Consider the following 20287-nt stretch of genomic DNA (forward strand, 5'->3'; position numbering starts at 1 on the left):
AACCACACCTGATTTTTCCCATGATGAATATCCAGAAAGGTCACACCGAAGTCATCAAGGGATGCAACCTACGGTGTGCCCAGCAATGAGGAGAAGACACTTGGTAGGGAAAAACATCTCCATGGTACTGTACACCTGTAGTTCCTAAACATCTTCTTCTGAAAAAATACAAACACCCACCCTTTATCCCCCTCAAATGACAGTAGATTCTCAGATGGGATCCCAGAATCAATCCTTTAAAAGCTCTCCAGGGCACCTACCTGGCTCAGTCAGTAGAGTGTACAACTTAATCTCAAAGATGTGAGTTCAAGCCCTATGCTGGGCATGGAGCCTACTTAATTAAAAAAAAACAAAAAACAAAACAAAAAAACAAAAAGGGCTTCCCAAGTGATCCTATTATTATCAGTCAGTGTTTGTTACTTTCTTCCATGAACAGTTCAGAAAAGTGAAAAGATTCCAGGCTCAGAAAATTAAGCAGATTTGGCTTAACAGACACATTTTAGTAAGAAGTACTGTTAGAATTCAAACCTATAACCAAGAATTTCAAATCCTGTCTTTCTTCTATGAAGTCTTATGAAACAATAAACAATCTACTCACAAATATCAAAGGCCAACAGCCATCTGGGAAGCAGCGGAAAACATTCTTTCCCTCTGGAAAACCCACACTGTAACTATTAGCTCTACCCTAGAGATTGCCTGTTCTTTCTTCACCTGCTCCAGGATATGGGTCTGCTTGCTGGCCACAGTCTCTTCCTCCTCTTCAGGGGCAGAGGGCACAGATGAGCCGGATGGCTCTTCCAGGGGCATATCAAACAGCTCTCGGATGGTCTGCTTTGGAGAGAGAGGGAAGTGTCAGCACCAATGCAATGATGGCCCAGATCTATGAGATAATAGCTTAGAAGTAATCAGAATGGGGTGCCTGGGTGGCTCAGTCAGTTAAGCATCTGCCTTTGGCTCAGGTCATGATCCCAGAGTCCTGGAATCGAGTCCTGCATGCATTGGGTTTTCTGCTCAGCAGGGAACCTGCTTCTCTTTCTCCCTCTGCTGATCCCCCTGCTTGTGCTGTTAAATAAATAAATAAAATCTTCAAAAGAAAAGAAAAAAAAAAGTAGTAGTAATCAGAAATGCCACTAGTGGGACACCTGAGTGGCTCAGTGGTTGAGCACCTACCTTTAGTCCAGGGTGTGATCCTGGAGTCCCAGAATTGAGTCCCACACATCGGGCTCCCTGCATGGAGCCTGCTTCTCTCTCTCTATGTCTCTGTCTAGGTCTCTCATGAATAAATAAATAACATCTTAAAAAAAATGCCACTACTTGAAGAGAAAGATCTGTGGAGGCCAAAACATCCTCTTTATTTTTTAAAAGGTTTATTTATTTTAGAGAGAAAGAGTGAGCACACGCACATGAGGGGAGGGGCACAGGAAGAGAATCTTTCAAGCCAGACTGCCCGTTGAGAGCAGAGCCCACTGCCGGGCTCAATCTCATGACCCATAAAATCACAGCTTGAGCAGAAACCAACAGCAGGATGGACACTTAACCAACTGAACTACCCAGAAGCCCCAGTATCCTCTTTAATAAACAGGAACAACCCCTAGCGACATATAGCAGTTCTCTATGCCTTCCTGCTTAGACTGGAAGATCTTGGTACCTGTTTAAAATAGGCTGTGGTGAAGTTGCCTCCCTCAATGGCCATGTCTCCCAACATTCTCTTCTGATTTGCCTTTTTTAGGATGTTCTCCTCCACTGTCCGTTCACTGATAAGTCTAAGGAATGATGAAAGCCATGTATAAATAGACAAATACATTAATAAAGCCTATCAGTAAAGAGGATGCAAGTTGAGGGGAAACTAGGCAATACCTGTAAATGTGGACATCTCGGGTTTGGCCAATTCGGTGGCAGCGATCCTGGGCCTGCGCATCCATGGTGGGATTCCAGTCGCTGTCATAAAAAACGACAGTGTCTGCTCCTGTCAGGTTCACACCCACACCCCCACTCCGAGTTGAAAGGATGAAGCAAAATATGCGTTTGTCTGCATTGAATCGTTCCATCAAAGCCTAGAGAAAAAGAAAAAAAATATTATCAGGAAACATATCCCCCCCAAACAGACCAAAGGCTTAGTGGGTCCCCTTCTGGAACCCTGAGGTCTGGAAAATGGAGACAGTAGCTGATGTGAACCTCGAAGGGCTGCAGATGCCCAGGTTACCTGTCTCTGCTCAACTCTAGTAGACCCATCCAGACGCAAGTAGAGGTGGCCATGGTAGGTGAGAAACTGTTCCAATACATCCAGCATCCGGGTCATCTGGGTGAATATGAGCACCCGGTGGCCCTCCGCCTTTAGCTGTCGCAACAGCACTGCCAATGTTTGCAACTTTCCTGAAGAAATATGAAGGGGTACAGGGAGCTTGCTATAAGCTGGAATAGGGAGAACACTTAGCACTGGAAGACTGTAGTTGAAAGATAATAAGTGGGGATTCAGGTGGGGATTTCAATTAGCCTAAGAGATCAAAACTATTTAACTTTAGGGATGCCTGGGCAGTTCATTATCTGACTCTTGGTTTCAGCTCAGGTTGTAATCTCAGAGCCAGCTCCAGGTTCCCTCTTCCCCCTCTTCACTCATACACAGGTGTGAACGTCCATGCTCCCTAAAATTAACTAAACCTTAAAAAAATTGTTTTAACTTTATTTTTCTTCCCTTATGGGGTCCCCTCTTCAGTCTGCTTCCGTCTTGGATCTCACTTCTGCATCTAGCCAAGAGTAGGAAAACATATAGACCCTTGGGAGGAAAAAAGGAACCCTTAATGGTGTATAAGCAGGAAGGAAATCCTTAAGTACTACACTCAGTTATGCCAGCTAAAACACAAAACATTCACAGGACAGGCATCAACAACATCTTTTGGCTGTCATGACCTACATACAGGGATTGAAAAATCACTGAGATCAGAACCATGGAAAGAGGATCTTATGAGGTTATCTTTAGTTCAACCTCCCCATCAAACACAGAAACAACCCTGCAATGTTTCTAATAAATCAGTTTGAATGCTTTTAACAAAGACTTTCAATTCATCTACTCTAAATGGTTTCAAATGTTACAAAATTATATTTTTTCAAATGTCACAAAATTATTTACTAAAATACTGAGTACATATATAGTAATAAAAATATTTTTCTGGTTTTTAAAAAAAGATTTATGTATTCCTGAGAGACAGAGAGAGAATGAGGCAGACACAAAGAGAGAGGGAGAAGCAGGCTCCCTGCAGGAACCCGATGCAGAACTCAATCCTGGACCCTGGCATCACACCCTGAGTCAAAGGCAGAAGCTCAACTGCTGAGCTACCCAGGCATCCCAGTATTTTGCTGTCTTACGTTCTAAGACCACTTAGGAAATCTCCAAACATGTTACTATAATAATATCTCTGCAGGGTTGTGGCAGAAACAATTCACTACTTTTCAAAAGATATTCTTACTTAACAGAACCCAATTTACACTGTAGGTACCTGGCAAGGATCCTCTGATCCCAGGGACGAGAAACCCCAAACCAACCCCAACAGATAAATCATGATCAGTCTAAATAAGCCATAGTTCCTCTTTGCCATTTCCCTTTATCAGTGGTTATTCTAGGGATGGGCCTATAGCACAAATTAAGGCAGAGAGTTGTGAAGCACAGTCAATGAGAACTTTCTCCCCACCCCTAAAAGGGAAACTTGCTGAGAGTATTTTATCTCAAGCCCTGCTTCCTGCTCAGAGGATTGCTGTGCTCCCTAGAACTGTGGCAGCCATAGTAAGACCATCAAGAAATACTCAAGAGAATAAAAAGATAAAACCTAAGGATTGCAGAAAGACCAGAAGGTCCTGGGTCCATGAAGACATCAAAAAGCTGAACCAGTCACATACCATTATTCTCAACAAGTAAACAAACGCTCTTGTGGTTAAAACCACTACTGGTCAGTTTTCCATTACCTGCAGCCAAATGCATTCTAACCAACAGGATTCTAACCAAAGACAAGAAGATCCTTGTGTTTCCCCAAAACTATTATTTACTGTGCAGTCTTCTACCACCTTGCACCTTTCCCATGAACCTGAAAACTCTATGCTAGGCTATCTTATTTACCACTGCATCCCAAATGATTAGCAAAATACAATATATACTCACAAAATAATCACTGAATGAACTGAACCACTGAATGAGTTAGCACAAATTTTCAACTTTCATCAGTCAAATTCATGAATGCCAAGAATCCATCATAAGGCCTACATTTCTTTATCTTGCCTCTAAGTATAACCTGAAAAACTGTTTAATGAAATTCACAAAAATCTTATATACAGCATCCCTTTGATATGGCAGCCTTGCTAGTAGGAGAGGAAAAAAAAGGTCAAGGGATCCTTACTTAACAACAAACTTACCACAATCATACTGGATGAGCCTCAAGTCAGGGAACTGGGTGCGCATGTTACACACAATACGGTGCAAAGGACGAGCTCGGGGCCAGAGCTCACAAGCCAATTGCTCCTGGAAGGCTGCCTGACGTGGGGCCAGCCAAGGAGGTGGGTGGCAGGCATGCAGGGAAGGGGGAGGTGCCTCCACAGGAGGCATGACAAAGATGAACCTGTGAAGGAAGAAGGTAAGCAGTATAAAAGATGGAACTCTGAAAGGCCCCAGAAGTGCACCTTCACCAGCCCTAACCACTACATCCACTCAGAGGCCCCAAGACCCGCTTCCCATTAGCACTTAGCCCTGCCAACCTCTCAATGATTTCTGACAGCTGGTCTAGTCGTTGCTGGGGAAACAGTACAGCCTGGCGGGCAGCCTCGGTATAAGTCCAAAAGGTGGGGTGGCTGGGGCCAGGAGAACGAGGGCCGATGGGGCTGGCAACAGGTTGGGGCAGGGTACAGAAATCCAGGACTTCAGTCCCATACACAGGTGCCAGGGCCCCATGAGCCTCACTAAGTTGGAAAATCCGTTCCAGGCGTTCAGACCGCTGCCGCTTCCGCTTTTCCTCCAGAGAGTCCTAAGGATGAGAGGAAAAAAAAAACACAGAAAAAGTAATCAGTGTCCTCCTGAAAAACCTGACCATTCCTCCCAGAATTAAGCATAACCTATGGAAACCATAAGATTCAAACCTATATTATGCCTTTAGTAGTTTTCTAAGTTGTCAATAATCAAAGTTATTCCTTTCATAATGTTAAATAGCTTCTCTGCAAAAAACAAAACAAAACAAAACAAAAAAAAACCATGATCTTCCTTCATAGGCTACCAAAACAGAATGCCTAAATCTTCAAAATTAAGATCTGTATATCCAGCAAGCTTGTAAGATCGATGATTTCTGGGAATTTTCCTAAGTAACACCTACTCCACAACATTCAAATTAATTTGCATGCTTGAAGTGGATCCAAAACAATTATTAAAAGCCCTCAAGTCACTGACCAGGATAGAGTGGCTAATCAAATCCACGGCAGGTTTCTGCCAAGGGTCAGACTGAAATGGAGCAGGATGGGAACAGCTAAATCAGACATCTAGGTTTCATCACCCTAAGAGAACAAAGAGGAGTGCCCTTGCAGAGAGAAAATCTGTAGGACTTTGACACCGTCTTTTCCCATCACTAGTGCTTCTGGTTTCACAGGCTATAAAACTACCTTTTTTTCAGCACTTACCACATTTGCAGCTTTACATCTGTATGACTCTTTAATTAATAAGACAGCCTTCTATCCACAAAACTTAACGCCATATAAATTCAAGCCACATCTGACCTTGCTCACTATAATCACCCACTATCTAGCACCACGTAGGCTCTCAATCAACAGCGGATATTAGAATGAAGAAAAGGAGGAGACTGGACCCCAGGAGATGGTCCTGAAAAAAAAAAAACAGTGTCCCAAATCGCCCTCCCTGACTGCTCCCTTAAACTTGACCTCTTAAGCTCATGGTGATCAAAGTGAAAAAGGAAAGCATCCTAGCAGAGCAGCTTTTGACAGCTCTCAAAAATAGTAGCAAAAGAGAAAATATTTGCAAATCATGTATCTGAAAAGGTATTTATACCCAGAATATATAAAGAGCTCAAATCAGTAAAGCAATCCAATTAAAAAGGGCAGGGATGCCTGGCTGGCTCAGTTGGTACAGCATGCTCTTGATCCTGATCTCAGGATTGTGAGCTCAAGCCCCACTTTGGGTGTAGAATTTACTTAAAAAAAAAAAAAAAAAATCAAAAAATGACAAAAATAAATAAACGTAAACTGAATATCTAAAATTTCTTTAAAGAAAATACGCAAATGGCCAATCACTGAAAAGATGCTCAACATCATTAGCCATTAGGAAAACCAATCAAAACCCACAAGATATCACTTCATACCCACTAGGATGGCGACAACCAAAAAGACAATAGCAAGTGTTGGCACATATGTGGAGAACCTGGAACCCTTATGTTCTGCCAGTGAGATGTAAAATGGCATAGCCACTTTGGAAAACAGTTTGATAGTTCCTCAAACAGTTAAACATAGTTACTGTTGGACTCAGCAATTCTGCTCCTAGGCATACATCCAATACAACTTAAAACATATGAAAACACAAAATCTTATACATGAATATTTAGAGCAGCCATTACTCACAACAGTGAAAAAGCAGAAATAACTCGAATGTGTCCATCAGCTGATGAACAGATATATAAAACGTATACCTTACAATTGAATGTTATTCAACAATTAAAGTTCCAACATAAGCTACAATGTTGAAGAACCTCAAAAACATTAAGATGAATGAAAAAGCCAGTCACAAAAGACCATATACCCTATGACTCCATAGGCAAATCTAAAGGGACAGAAAGATTAATGGTTTCCTAAAGTTGAGAGATGAAAGGGTTGGAAAATGATAACTAAAAGTGTGGGGTTCTTTTTTAGGATCATGAAATGTTTTCAAGTTGAATGCAGTGATGGTTGTAACCTACGTGAATATACTAAAAGCCAATGAATTACACACTTTACATGGATAAGCTGCATGGTATACTATGGTCTTTAGGTCAAACTGTTCAAAGAAAAAAAGAGTTTTAAGAATTTTCTACATACTTGTAGAGCAACCAACATTTAGCACAAACCATGGGTAAGGGATCTAGTTCTCCTTTCTACTTTCAGCAAGCCAGACCAACATGGCTTGCTGAAAGATCAAAGGTGGAGTAAATGCTACTGATAGTGGGGGCCTAGTGCTGAGGCAAAGTATAAGCAGCAGCTCTGGAAAATAAAGGGAGAAAAAGACAAAGAGGGCCTGGAACGATTCCCTAGATCTTTCTTCCTATTACTTCCTGGACTATTTCACTCAATTTGAGCTGTAAATTTAACAACCAAACATATATGGAACCATACACATAACAGAAAACAAACAGCTATTACAAAGTTCATGGAAGGACAAGAAACATAGTTCTTTTTATTGCCCACTTGATCACCATGGAGGTAAAAAACTGTAAGAGATAACCATCAGTCAGAGGCTTGCAATCTTTAGGGAACTGTATTCCACGGTGTCACCTCCCCTCAGACGTTCAAATACTTGACAAATGTGATGCTTTTAGCAACTGAGAAAAGTCTTCCTATCTCTGAGGAATGCCTCTTGTCCAAAAGAGGAGAAAGCAATGGAGTCAGCACATCTGAGTTCTCACAAGTTGTGTCACCTCTATAACATCAAGTGGCCTAGTTTCTTCACCTGTAAAATGGGCAATTAGATGCCAACACTAGCTCAAGAATAAGCAAGCAAGTACCAAATTAACCAATAGTAACAAGGCAACCTTGAACATACCAGTAATTCTTTGAAGTTTTAAACGCACATTAGGTCCTCAATTACTCCCCTGAGAAGGGCAGAATATAGATATTATTCCCATTATACAGATAAGAGGACAGGGCCAGTCAAGGAAGAGAGAAGGTACTGATCCAACTGCACACTCAACTACCAGGTCCACAAAACTAGGCTTTGTAATTTACCAAGATAAAAATAACATTGTTCTACTCCACTTTACCAACGCTCCAAAGAAACCCAACTTCCTATTTCCTCTCCTCTGAGAGAGTAAACTTACCAGATAGAAAGGGGAACGAGGTGGTGGTGGGGGCTGGCGTCGAGGCCGGGGACCACTGAACGAGGTAGCAGTGGAGGGAGGGCTGGGGGGACCAGGGCGCAATGTCAGTGTCTCAGGCTCATCCTTGGCAACAGGCAGCCGGGATACCATGGTGACAGGCAAGGGAGCAGATCCAGATGCCGAAACCACAAGGGAGGATGTCTGGGAAGCTGGGGCCTGTGTTGAGGCTGGGGCTAGCGCCAGAGTCTGGGCTGCAGCTGGGCCCAAGGGCGGCACCGGAACAGGGGCAGGACTCAAGGTCAATGTTTGCACCGAAGCTGGGGTCAGGAGTGAAGCAGATGACGATACTGGAGCCAAAGTCAGTGTGTGAGCTGGGGCTGGGCCCATCGGAGAAGCTGGAGTCAAAGGGGGTGCTGGAGCCAGAGACAGCGTCTGCGATGGACCCAGTGGTGGTCCTGGCGCCAAAGACAGCGTCTGCGATGGAGCTGGTACTAGGGATGATGCTGGAGTCAGTGATAATGTCTGAGCTGGAAAAGGCCCCTGAGGGTTCCCCGTTCCCAAAGAGAGGGTCTGAGATGGAGACGAGCCACCAGGAGTGGATGCTAAAGCTGGGGCTAAGGCCAGTGTCTGCGAAGAAGCTGGGCTTGGGAGAGGCGACGGAACCGGGGCTGGTACCATAGTCTGAGTTGATGATGGAGCCAACACAGGAGTTGGGGCTGGCACCAGTGAAGAAGCTGAAGCTAAAGGAGTTCCCGGAGTAGATGATGAAGCCAGAACTGGAACTGGAGTCTGCGATGGAGCCAGGACAGGAGCAGGACCTGGTGATGGAGCCAGGACTGGAAGAGGAGCCAGGGAAGGAGCTGGAGAAGGAGCCAGGATTGCTGTCTGTGGAGCCACCATGGGAGCCAGAGAGGTGGCTAGAGCCTGAGATGCAGAAGGTGCTGGAGCCAGAAGGGAAGCCTGAGCTGGAGCTGGATTTGGTGCTGCCGGAAAAGGATTGGCCAGAGCAGAAGCTGGTACCAGGACAGGTGAACATGCTGGGGCCACAGCTGAGTTCAAGCCTGGAACATGTGAAGAGGCTGGAGCCAACAACAGAGGGTGACCAGGTGCCTGAGATGAAGACAGGGATGGAGTTGTGGCCAAACCTAGAGTCAAAGCTGACGCTGATGGGGAAGCCCCAGCTGGTGCCAAAGAAGGAGGTCCAGGAGCCGCTGAGACAACAGGTGCCAGTGCTGGAGTCACATTGGTCAACAGAGCTGGGCCAGAAGCCGAAACAGGCAAGGGGGCTGAGATGGGGATGGTGAGTGGAGCTGAGGCTGGGGCAGGAGGCGTGGTCGAAACAGAGATGGGAAGTGAAGAGGACACTGGAACTGAGACTGTAGAGGACACAGGACTAGCAAGAGGAGAGGAGTTGGGAACTGGCATTGGAGAAGAGGCTGGCCCAGGGAGTGAGGACTGCACAGGGAGAGGAGAAGAGATGGTCAAGGGAGCAGCTCCGGGTGCTGAAGCTGTGGAGACAGAGGATGAGTTAGCCCCAGAAGTCTTTTCATTACTTCATCCCACCCTTCTCCCTTACCCCCACGCTTTATCCATTTCCTAGAAAACCTTCAATCCCACACCATGAAGTCAAAGATGCAAAGACTCTGACAACTTAACATTTCCTTTCCCTCCAAGATTTCATGAAGTATATTTTAAAATAAGGCAAGAGCTCAGCAGCCTCGCTCTGAGGCCCACTACAAAGTGAGTCAGTATGCTGATAAACAGAGAATCTTGCTGTGACAAAGAAACCCTCCGGACCACCCTATGTCCATTCCTGGCAAAAACATCTGCTCTTAGCCACCTGGACTCACCACTGACTTCGGGCGAAGGACTGTGGACCAGCTTGAGAAGAGGCCTCACCAGAGTGGACGTGGGGATGGGGGCCCGGGCAGTACCCAGAGTAGGTGTGGGTAGCCGGCCAGGGGTTAATGTGGGGCGCGGAGTCAACACAGCTGGAAGCCCAGAACTCGGAGGCCGGGGTGCTGGGGCCAGTGGAGGAACAGGAGTCAGTCCATCCCGAGGGGCCTGTCTCACTACAATCTTCACCACGCCTGTATTATTCACCATGGTTGGTGGCACTGCAAGAGGAAGCTACATTGAGGGGAAGGTAGAAAAGAAACAAGAGACCCAAAGGATGGAAATAGTCCAGGGGCAGGAGAGGGTAGCAGACAGATATTGGAGATACTGGCAAGGGAAAACAACACTGGGGGAAGGCTGGACAGACAGTAGCCCAGGGCATGCCTGAAAGGACCAAGGCCAGCAAGGGCTAAGTAAGTAGGAAGGCCAGGAGCCTCACCCTGGTTAGCAGCAAGCGGAAGGCTGAGGCCAGTGGGGGCAAGGGTGGTGCTGGGGGTCGAAGAAGGCAGCACAGAGACAGGGGTGGGGCCAGGGGTCGGGGCCACGGCCTGGATGAGAGCCACATGGGCAGGCTGGCTGATGAGGTGGTGCTGCCCCCCTGCTGACACCAGGTGCACCACATTCCCTGGGTTAAGGGAAGAGAGAAAGAAAGAGAAGCAGCTATCAGCAGGAGGAGGATAGAGGCAAGGGCCAGAGGAAAAGGAAAGAACAGAGAGGGGATAACTTCTCTAGAATGACCTCATCCCTACTTTTCTCAAAAGAGCCCTTCTAAACATTCCCTTTGGCCCCATCCCACCAAAAGTTAGGAAAAGAAACATAAAGGCTGACGTCCGAAGAGAGCAACAAAAACAAAGAGACAAGGAAGAGGAGAAAAAAAGCAGGACAGGGGGTGGGTTTTACCTACTTTGCAGCGGGCGGGGCTGCCCCACAGCAAGCTGGCGCACCTGCGCACCAGTCAAAGTCAGCTTGTTGCCCTGGATTTGGAAGGTGAGAGGTTTGCTTCCTCCTGCACTAGCCACTGGACGTTGTGCCAGTGAGGCCAACTGCCCGATGCTGACCACTTCACCTGCTAGGAACAAAGAAGGGACTTAATGTACACAGCAACTACTCTTTAACACCACTTTGCCTCAAGAGGCACAAGTCTCCAGTTCCTCCAACCCTCCTAACTCAATTTACCAGGTTCCAACAAACTCAGCCTTTGAGCCTTTGATGTGCTACCCCTTCCAATCCCATTGTGTGCCCAGCAATCTTCTTTATATCCTCTAATGGCCTGCCACCATACTGAGCTAATCATCACCCCCAACTCCATGCTGCCCTTTATCCCCAAATAACTTTCTACTTCTAGGTCTATCACTATTTACTCATCTCTGGTGTCATTTCCCCCACTAGCCTGAGAACTCCTTGACAGCTCTTACTCGACTATGAATTTCCAGCATATGGTAAAATATTTCACATGCATTAGCTACTTGGAGTTTTATACTTTCAACATTCTCAAGCTTTTCTCCAGCCCTGTAGCATATATACACTCCTCCCATCTTAAAACCTTCATTCACAGACTCCTGAGAACTTACAGGGCAGGCGAGCCTGCATATCAGGAGACAAGATGAGGCGCTGTGGTGCAGGAGTAGAAGCTGGCACTGCCGTGGTGGGAGCAGTGGCTGTGGTAGTAGAGGTGGTGGTGGCAGCAGCAGAAGGGAAAGTGTAGCCTGGTGGCACTGTCAGGGGCTTCAACAGGCTGGAGGAGCCTGGAGGTGGAGCAGGGCTTAAGCGAACAGGTGCAGGTGGGGCCGGCTTCAAGGACAGGGTTGGTGTAGGAGGCCGTGAGGTCCCACTAAGGACCCCCAGGGGGGATGGCAACACTGCAGACACAAAGCAAACATCTGTCAGATATAGCCTTAGCCTGCTCCCAGAAATCACCACACATGCTCCCAACCTATCAAATACCACACCTGTCTCCAATTTAGCATCCTCCCTACTCTAATTTCATTACTTCTTCCCCAATCTGAACAGGCATAATCACAATCTGCCTGAGGTAGCCCCCAGCACACTGGCCCCCTTGTAACTCACCCTGGGGAAGAGGCCCACTGTTTGGCTGCAGTGGGGGCAACAGAACAGGGCCAGGAGGCCGGGATGCCGGAATAAGTGGGGGCCCAACAGGCGAAGCTGACACCATCAGTGGTGCTGGCAGCATTGGAGGTGTTGGGCCAGGGGTGGGCTGGGCGGAGAACTCAGGGCCTGGAGAGGGTCGGACGGGGACAGGGCCAATGGGGGTCCGTGGGCTGTTCACCACCACCACTGTCCGGCCTTCCTGCTTGGGCACTGGCTGCAGCATCCTATGAGGACAGAAACAAAAGGGTGGGTAGGAAAGGGAGGGAGAATAAGGAATAGGAAGTTGAAGAAGAAACGTAACAGAAATTACAAAAGCAAAGGGGGTAAAAGAAAAGGACACAAAGGAGAAAGAAAGAGAGATCCAAGATAACCAAAAAGCACCAACCAGAGAAAGGGAGAAACAAATCAGTGACAAACACAAGAGCCCCTCCCAGGATCCTCTTCTAGTTATTGTCTCCCCCAATTCCTCCAGTACGTTGTATCCATCCTATATAAACATTCTAGCCTAGCCTCCAACTCTCTCCTTTCCACCCCAATTTCCACCCCCAGCCAGCTATAGCCACTTTTTCTAGGAACCCATCCCCTTTATCCCTCAACCCTGGTACCTGTTAACCTTCATCTTGACTGGTTTGGGCCGGGGTGGGGGATCAGGAGCTGTAGCCACTTCTAGCAGTACCCGGCGGGACAGGCGGTGACGGGGTAGAAATGTCTCAGCCTCATATCTAGAGACACGACCCTCCAGGCCAATAAGATCAAACCGACCCATGTCTATCCGCTGGTACAAGAAGAACACAAAAGCATGTTGTCAGAGAGACCAATACAGCAATGATTTCTTGGATATGACACCAATAGCACAGACAACAAAAGAAAAAAAAAACGATAAATTGGACTTTTGATAGTATCAAAAGATACTATCAACAGAATGAGAAATCAAGCTATGTAATGAGACAAAATATTTGCAAATCATGTATCTGATGTTAATATCTAGAATATATAAAGAACTCCCACAACTCAACAACGAAACAACCTAATTAAAAAAATCAGGCAAATATACCAAATGGACATTTCTCTAAAGGAAATACACAATAAGCACATGTACCCTAATCATTAGGGAAATGCAAATCAAATCATAATGAGGTACTGCCACCTCACACCTGTTAAGACGGCTATTGTAATAAAACAAAACACCAACTGCTGGCAATAATATGGAGAAATTAGAACCCTTGTGCACTGCTGGTGGCAATGTGAAACGGAGCAGTCACTATGGAAAATACTATGGCGATTTCTCAAAATTAAAAAATAAAACTACCATACGATCCAATTCCTTGTCTGGGTATGTACCCAAAAGAATTGAAAGCAGGACTCAAACTGGTATTTGCACACTTGTGTTCATTGTAGCATTATTTACAATAGCCAAAAGTAAATATAACCCAAAGTGTCCACTGATGGATAAACAGATAAAACAAAATACAGTATACACACGTACATGTCAGGATGTATACAAATACGTAGACATAAATATGATACAAAACATCACCCTAACTTAACAATGAAATAAATTCTGACATGTACTACAATATGGATGAACCTGGAAGACATTCTGCTAAGTGAAATAAGCCAGTCACAAAAGGACGAATACCATATGATCCTATTTATATGAGTACTTAGAATAGGCAAACTTAGACAAAGTAGAGTGTGGCTGCCAAGGGCTGGGGGAAAGCAGAAAATGAGGAGTAATTATTATTTAGTGTGCATGGCGTTTCAATTTGGAAAGATGAAAAAAAGTTTTGAAGATAGACAGTGATGATGGTAGTCACACAACAATGTGAATGTACTCATGCCACTGAAACGTATACTTAAAAATGGTTAAAATGATACAATTTCTGTATTTTGCCACAACAAAACCAAAAGTTTGGAGGGAAAAGTGGCCAAAAAAGAGGGAAGGAACAGGAAAACAAAGTAACATTTAAGTATTTAAGTATAACTAACATGCCAGGCACTTTCAAAAATATTAACACAATTTTCACAAACCGCAGATAATAGACTTTATAATCCCTACTTTCAAAGGCAAACAGCATTAGAGATTAATAAAGAGCTTGCCCAAAGTCACACAGCTAGGAAACAATGAAACTAGAAGAATAGTGCTCAGATTATATAAAAGGAAAAATGCAAAAGGTCAGAATCCAGCCTAAAGAAAAAGATGCAGGGTTAGGATAGGGCCAATAATCTTGGGAGCAACTACTCACCTGAAGGGGGTGGACATCAGTGGCCCTGAGCACCAGAGATGCGGTGCTGAAACAAATTCCTGGGGTGATGAAGGGGGAGGTAACAGGTCGAGGGTCAAACAGGTTTGGATGATTGCAGACTTTTCGCAGCTGCATCAAAATGTTGATGACACTCATGAAATGGCCTGTGGCTAGGGTCTCCTTAGTTCTGGGAGAGAGGAAAAATATATGGGGCATCCTGACAATCACATCTGTTCCAATAAAGAGCCCCAGGGCCCACCCTCGGGCCTCCCTTACGTGGTCTGTGCCATGAAGTCATCATAGAGGCAGCGTTGACGCTTGGAGAGCCGGCAGCGGATAACATGCTCATACTTTTTAGGCATCTGCTTCTCAACATCCACCTTAACTCGGCGCAGCAAAAAAGGCCGCAAAACCTAAAAGCAAATAAGCAAGAGGCTGACAGAAGAATGATGGGCACTGAGCCCCAGCCTAGCCTCTCTAGCTGGGTCTTGAGCTGATGACCAGAAGAACCCTGGCTTAGCCCTTCAGTAAATACTCATGAAGCCATAAAGCGTGCCAAGAACCAATCACGCAGAGAGGAATCAAATGAAAGCCCTCTTCTCAAACATTTACTATCGGTTGAAGGAGACATACACAAAGATGATACCATACCTAAAGAAATGCTTTAAAAAAAAAAAAAAGACACTGAAGGCAGAGCAACTAACTACAGGAGGAATGACTCAAATTACATTTCCAGGAGGAAATGTAAATTTGTAATATTACGAGAGTAAATCCAGAAGAGAAGCTGAGAACAAAACTTGTGGCAGTGACAGTACCACAGAAAACAAAAGGCAAATCTGAAATCCCAAGAGGTAAAATCTGATAGGACATAGTCTTTAAATTCACATGGAAGAAATGGAAAATAGGAATAAAACGAAGGAAAGAGACATAGCTAGTGAAGTCTTTTTGGTTTCTATTCTGATTTACCAAAATGAAGGTGTGATGGAACAAAATGGAGTAGAAATAGGAGGCTATAAGACTCGAGATTTTGGCTTAGAACAGGGTGTGTTCAAGAGAAACTTTGAATTAAAGATATCAAGTTGGGATCCCTGGGTGGCGCAGCGGTTTGGCGCCTGCCTTTGGCCCAGGGCGCGATCCTGGAGACCCAGGATCGAATCCCACATCAGGCTCCCGGTGCATGGAGCCTGCTTCTCCCTCTGCCTGTGTCTCTGCCTCTCTCTCTCTCTCTGTGACTATCATAAATAAATAAAAATTAAAAAAAAAAAAAAAAAAAGAATTAAAGATATCAAGTTAGAAATTTAAATAGTTTGGTTAAGACTGTAAAAATATAAAGTGGAGAATTCTTGAAACCTTAAGATATGTTAACTGAGGGATCCCTGGGTGGCGCAGCGGTTTGGTGCCTGCCTTTGGCCCAGGGCGCGATCCTGGAGACCCGGGATCGAATCCCACGTCAGGCTCCCGGTGCATGGAGCCTGCTTCTCCCTCTGCCTGTGTCTCTGCCTCTCTCTCTCTCTCTCTCTCTCTCTGTGACTATCATAAATAAATAAAAATTAAAAAAAAAAAAAAGAAAAAAAAAAAACAGATGTTAACTGAGATTTAAAAAAAGACAAGAATGTTGAGAGATGTTATTTTAAAAGCTGGACAAAGCAGTTGAGTGTCCAACTCTTGATTTTGACTCAAGTCATGATCTCAGAGTTGTCGGACTGAGCCCTGTATCAGGCTCTGTGCTTAGGGTGGAGGCTGCTTATCCCTCTCCCTCTGCTCCTCCCCCTTCCTTTCTCTAAAATAAATAAATAAAATCTGGGCAGCCCCGGTGGCGCAGCGGTTTAGTGCCGCCTGCAGCCCAGGGCGTGATCCTGGAGACCCTGGATCGAGTCCCACGTCGGGCTCTCTGCATGGAGCCTGCTTCTACCTCTGCCTGTGTCTCTGCCTCTCATTCTGTGTCTCTATGAATAAATAAATAAATAATCTTAAAAAAAAAAAAAAACTACTTGCTAAATAAATAAATAAACAAACAAATAAATAAATAAATAAAATCTTGCTAAAAAAAGGGGGGGGGGGACGAAAGGAAAGAGCCAGAAAAAAACAAGAACAGAGAGAGAGAGAAAGAAAAAAAAAGAGAGAGAGAACCCAATCAAAGTTGGAAAAAACCCTAGTAAGAAGAAATCTGAGCAAGGACTGATCAGTATTATTCTACTTAGAGAATGAAGACAGAAATGTCCCCATCAGTAAAAAAAGGAAAATGACGAAGATGAAATAACTCAATTTGCCTACGGCTCAGTCACTAGAACCCTGCTACATGACACTGAGTGAATTCAGCCCAGCACTGGCTTCATTTTCCCTAAAGGTTTTCTAGGTACTGTCCTTAGCCTGCCATTCCCAATTCCCTGCCAAATGTTATAGGCCCTACCTTGTGGAGGCGTTTGACTAGACCTTCATTGTACTCTTGGCTGCCCTCAATCATGCCAGTTAGGGGGTTAGAGAACCATTCTTTAAACTCTCGATGAGACTGGAAGACATGGGGCATCAAAAAGTGCATCAAAGACCACAGCTCCATGAGGCTGTTCTGCAATGGAGTTCCTGTAAGGAGCAGGCGTCTCTGGCTGCAAAGAAACAGAGGGAATTAGAGGGAGGATGATCATCAAGGTCCTAACCTTCTGAGCATCTCACCCTTCAAGCTAAGTCAACCGTCCTACAAACCCCCATTTCCATCTCCACCTGTTGAAGTTGAGCAGTGACTGCCAGCGCTGTGACTTGAAGTTCTTGATGTTCTGAGCCTCATCCAGAATGAGATAGCGCCAGTTCTTACGGCGGAAGGCCTGGTGGTCCTGCAGCACCAGCTTGTAAGACGTGATACACACATGGAAGGCATTGGGCTTGGTCCAGCCCTGAGATATCAGGAGAAAGCAGCAGATAGTGGAATGAAAAGAAAAGAAAGGATACAGAAAAGACATGCTAAGGTCCTCAAGGGACATAAATCAGGTTGGGAAAAAAGAGAAAGCCCCAGGAGCAGGAGGCAGCAACAGAAAAAGGAGGGAAAGGAACTCCTCTGAGGAAAGGGCTTAAGAGTAAAAGAGGTGGGGGGGGGGGGGGGTGATCACATGGAGAGCGAACCTGCCGCTTGAGCTTCCTCTCTTTCTGGGCTCCATAGTAAGTGAGGATTTTAAAGCTGGGGCACCACCGTTTCAGCTCCATCTCCCAGTTCAGCATCACACTGGTGGGGACAATGATCAAATGGGGACCCCAGTTACCTGTTTAGCAAAAGAATAAGAGATGTACAGCATGGTGACTATAGTTAATAATACTGGACTGCATATTTGAAAGTTAAAAGAACACATTAAAAAATTCTAATCACGAGAAACAAGTTTTTGTAACTACGTATAGTAGTGGACGTTAACTAGACTTATTGTGTTAATCATTTCACAACACATACTAACATCAGAACATTATGCTGGATCCTTAAAACCTACATAATGTTACATGTCGATTATACCTCAACTTAAAAAAAAAGATTTTATTTTTATTTTTTATCTTTTTTTCTTTATTTATTTATGATAGTCACACAGAGAGAGAGAGGCAGAGACACAGGCAGAGGGAGAAGCAGGCTCCATGCGCCGGGAGCCCGACGTGGGATTCGATCCCGGGACTCCAGGATCGCGCCCTGGGCCAAAGGCAGGCGCCAAACCACTGCGCCACCCAGGGATCCCCCAAAAAAAAAGATTTTAAAGAGAATTTAAAAAGAAAGAAAAATTAGAGGTGGTAAAGAAATGCAAACTGCGGTTCTATTCTAGTCCCTCAGGTATAACCCTGATCACTCTAATGATCCCCTCCTAAGAATCCTAGCACCTACACTGGCATCTCCCTAGTTACTGACCAGTCAAGGAAGCTACTAAGCAGGAAACAGTGTTTCACCATCCAGCAACTAGTCACCATTAAATAAGCTTCACAGGGAATTGGTCAAGGAGATCCAAGAAGAAGGGCCCTGCCTTGTTACCTTTTTCACAGGCCAAATGGGCAAGCAGGGAGATGGTCTGGATTGTCTTGCCTAGCCCCATCTCATCAGCAAGAATACCATTAAGCTTCTTCTCATACATAGTAACCAGCCAGTCCAGCCCAATGTGTTGGTACTCCCGGAGCTGGCCCCGCAGGAGCAAGGGGATGGGTGTCTTCACCTGGTAGGGAGGAAGAGAGATATCAAAGTAGAAATGAGGCCTTAGTCACTGAGAATCAAAAAAGTCAAGATAAGAAAAAGCAGAAGCTGGGGTCAGGGGTTACCTGGGTAGTGGCCAAGGTGTAACCCTTGGGCTGAAGACTTTCAGCTGCCGCAGCGATGTCAGTAATCTCCTTCTTAGGGCCTAGAGTAGCGGTGGGTCCTGGGGTAGGAGGTCCACTGCCCCCATCTGCCTCACTCTGCTCTTCATCCCGGGCAAGCAAGTATTCCACCCCAAAGTCATCATCTTCCTCCTCTTCCTCATCTGCCTGGCTCTGTGATCCAGACTCCTCAGACTCCTCAGACTCCGATTCCTCTGATTCTGAACTCCCGCTGGTTTCTTCCTCCTCTGAATGCTCATCTTCTTCTTCCTCACTTTGCTCTTCAGCAGATTCTGAAGCACACCAAGGCTTAGTGCTCACCACACCCATTCCCCTCCAAAGCCTCCCCCACAGCACATCCATGACCACACATTCACCTGACTGACTGCTACTGTCCTCAGGACGAGCCTCTTCAGCCTCTGTGGCCCCCTCTGCTTCACAGTCAGAGCTGTTAGCCTCAACCTCCTCCTCGTCCTCTTCTTCGCTACTCCCAGAGCCTGGGCCAGAGGCGTCAGAAGCATAGGCTCCCGCATACTGCTGCAAGAGCTCTTCCATAGATAGCTCACCTGGGGAAGAAATGACACAGGAGCTTCTTGGTGCTTCAAGGGAAAGGAGGTAAAGGAGAAAGGACTGAGGGCTGCCAGTTAATTTTATGTTGGTTTCTACAGACACTCCTGGGCTCAGATCTGAAGGGAGGTAAGAGTTTGCTTTCAACACCTGCTACTAAAGCCAAGCCACACAGCCTTGGCCAGAACCATGGGTGATGCTGCCATCCACTGGGAAGGATATCAAACTAAATCTCTTTAAGATTCAAGTCAAACACAGCCAACATCCTCTTACATCAGTTCCACTTAGCTGTCCTATCACTTTGTTCAAACTTCCATCAAAACTTGTCATATTCTATTTATAATTATTTAACATCTGTCTTTGTCATTAGACCTGGAGTTCCTCTGAGAAGGATAAAGTCTTATTCATCCCTTTATCCCTGGAATTCTGCACAAAGGAGACACCGAGTGGACGCTCAGTAAACATCTGGTGAATGTCACCTTCTCGAGCCAACTCGCTCAGCTCCATGGCATGGTCCACCTCCCCTTCCAACTGCTCCTCAGCCGCTATAGTTTCCTCTTCATCCTCCGCTAAGAAAGAGAATGAAGCAAAATCAATGGGAACAGAATTATAGGACCCAGTCCAAGCTGAACAAAGGAGAAAGCATTAAATATTATGTCTAGACAATTCAAAGGGAAAGGGGCAAAGGATACAGAAAATAAGCCTGACCTTCATCCTCATTGGCAGTAAACTCTTCGTCATCCTCATCTGGATGCCAAGGCTGTTTATTGCGCTGTGTAACAGAGGGTGAGGGTTTCACCTGTATGGCAAAGGATAAAAAGGAAGAAGACCTAAGGTTTAAGCAACAGGAGAAAGGTTCGATGTTGAATACATTGTCACAGAACAGTCTCTGTTCCACTGAGTGACAGCTGCCACTGGTACGGTCCCAGGGCAAGGATGCAATCAAAGGTTTTCTTTCAGCACCAGCTACCAAATCCTGGCCCCACTGCCTGGGGGAGGATCTGTGAAAGTGCTAGATAAGAAACACAGGCCCCCAACACCATCCCTATGCACTCAGACATATGATAGAGAGCTTAGGTCCAGAAAAGACTTCAAGATTATCATCCTAGC

At 45.5% G+C, this 20287-nt stretch overlaps 1 protein-coding gene and 1 non-coding gene across 7 annotated transcripts in view; both read right to left on the reverse strand.

The window, feature by feature from the left end:
- Positions 1-20287, reverse strand: part of LOC479773 (Snf2 related CREBBP activator protein) — a 33647-nt gene that overhangs the window by 4173 nt on the left and 9187 nt on the right. For 3 of the 6 annotated variants that reach the window (XM_038539794.1, XM_038539792.1, XM_038539793.1), the window contains 23 exons: positions 19886-19976; positions 19657-19746; positions 18988-19176; positions 18575-18903; positions 18294-18471; positions 17414-17550; positions 17018-17187; positions 16710-16902; positions 14576-14712; positions 14300-14486; positions 12659-12828; positions 12012-12277; positions 11516-11803; positions 10849-11013; positions 10384-10569; positions 9899-10165; positions 8049-9556; positions 4741-5006; positions 4402-4604; positions 2204-2373; positions 1858-2054; positions 1649-1763; positions 712-831 (listed from right to left, as the gene is read on the reverse strand). In XM_038539794.1, coding sequence (XP_038395722.1) covers positions 712-831; positions 1649-1763; positions 1858-2054; positions 2204-2373; positions 4402-4604; positions 4741-5006; positions 8049-9556; positions 9899-10165; positions 10384-10569; positions 10849-11013; positions 11516-11803; positions 12012-12277; positions 12659-12828; positions 14300-14486; positions 14576-14712; positions 16710-16902; positions 17018-17187; positions 17414-17550; positions 18294-18471; positions 18575-18903; positions 18988-19176; positions 19657-19746; positions 19886-19976 — 5622 coding nt within the window. The remainder of the gene's footprint in view (positions 1-711; positions 832-1648; positions 1764-1857; positions 2055-2203; positions 2374-4401; positions 4605-4740; positions 5007-8048; positions 9557-9898; positions 10166-10383; positions 10570-10848; positions 11014-11515; positions 11804-12011; positions 12278-12658; positions 12829-14299; positions 14487-14575; positions 14713-16709; positions 16903-17017; positions 17188-17413; positions 17551-18293; positions 18472-18574; positions 18904-18987; positions 19177-19656; positions 19747-19885; positions 19977-20287) is intronic. The other 3 variants (XM_038539795.1, XM_038539796.1, XM_038539797.1) reach the window with 3 other exon arrangements.
- Positions 20065-20193, reverse strand: LOC119872418. Its single transcript, XR_005361507.1, has one exon. It is a non-coding gene; the product is annotated as a small nucleolar RNA SNORA30/SNORA37 family (small nucleolar RNA).

The sequence above is a fragment of the Canis lupus genome, chromosome 6 (assembly GCF_011100685.1).
Source record: "Canis lupus familiaris isolate Mischka breed German Shepherd chromosome 6, alternate assembly UU_Cfam_GSD_1.0, whole genome shotgun sequence".
NCBI classification, from domain to species: domain Eukaryota; kingdom Metazoa; phylum Chordata; class Mammalia; order Carnivora; family Canidae; genus Canis; species Canis lupus.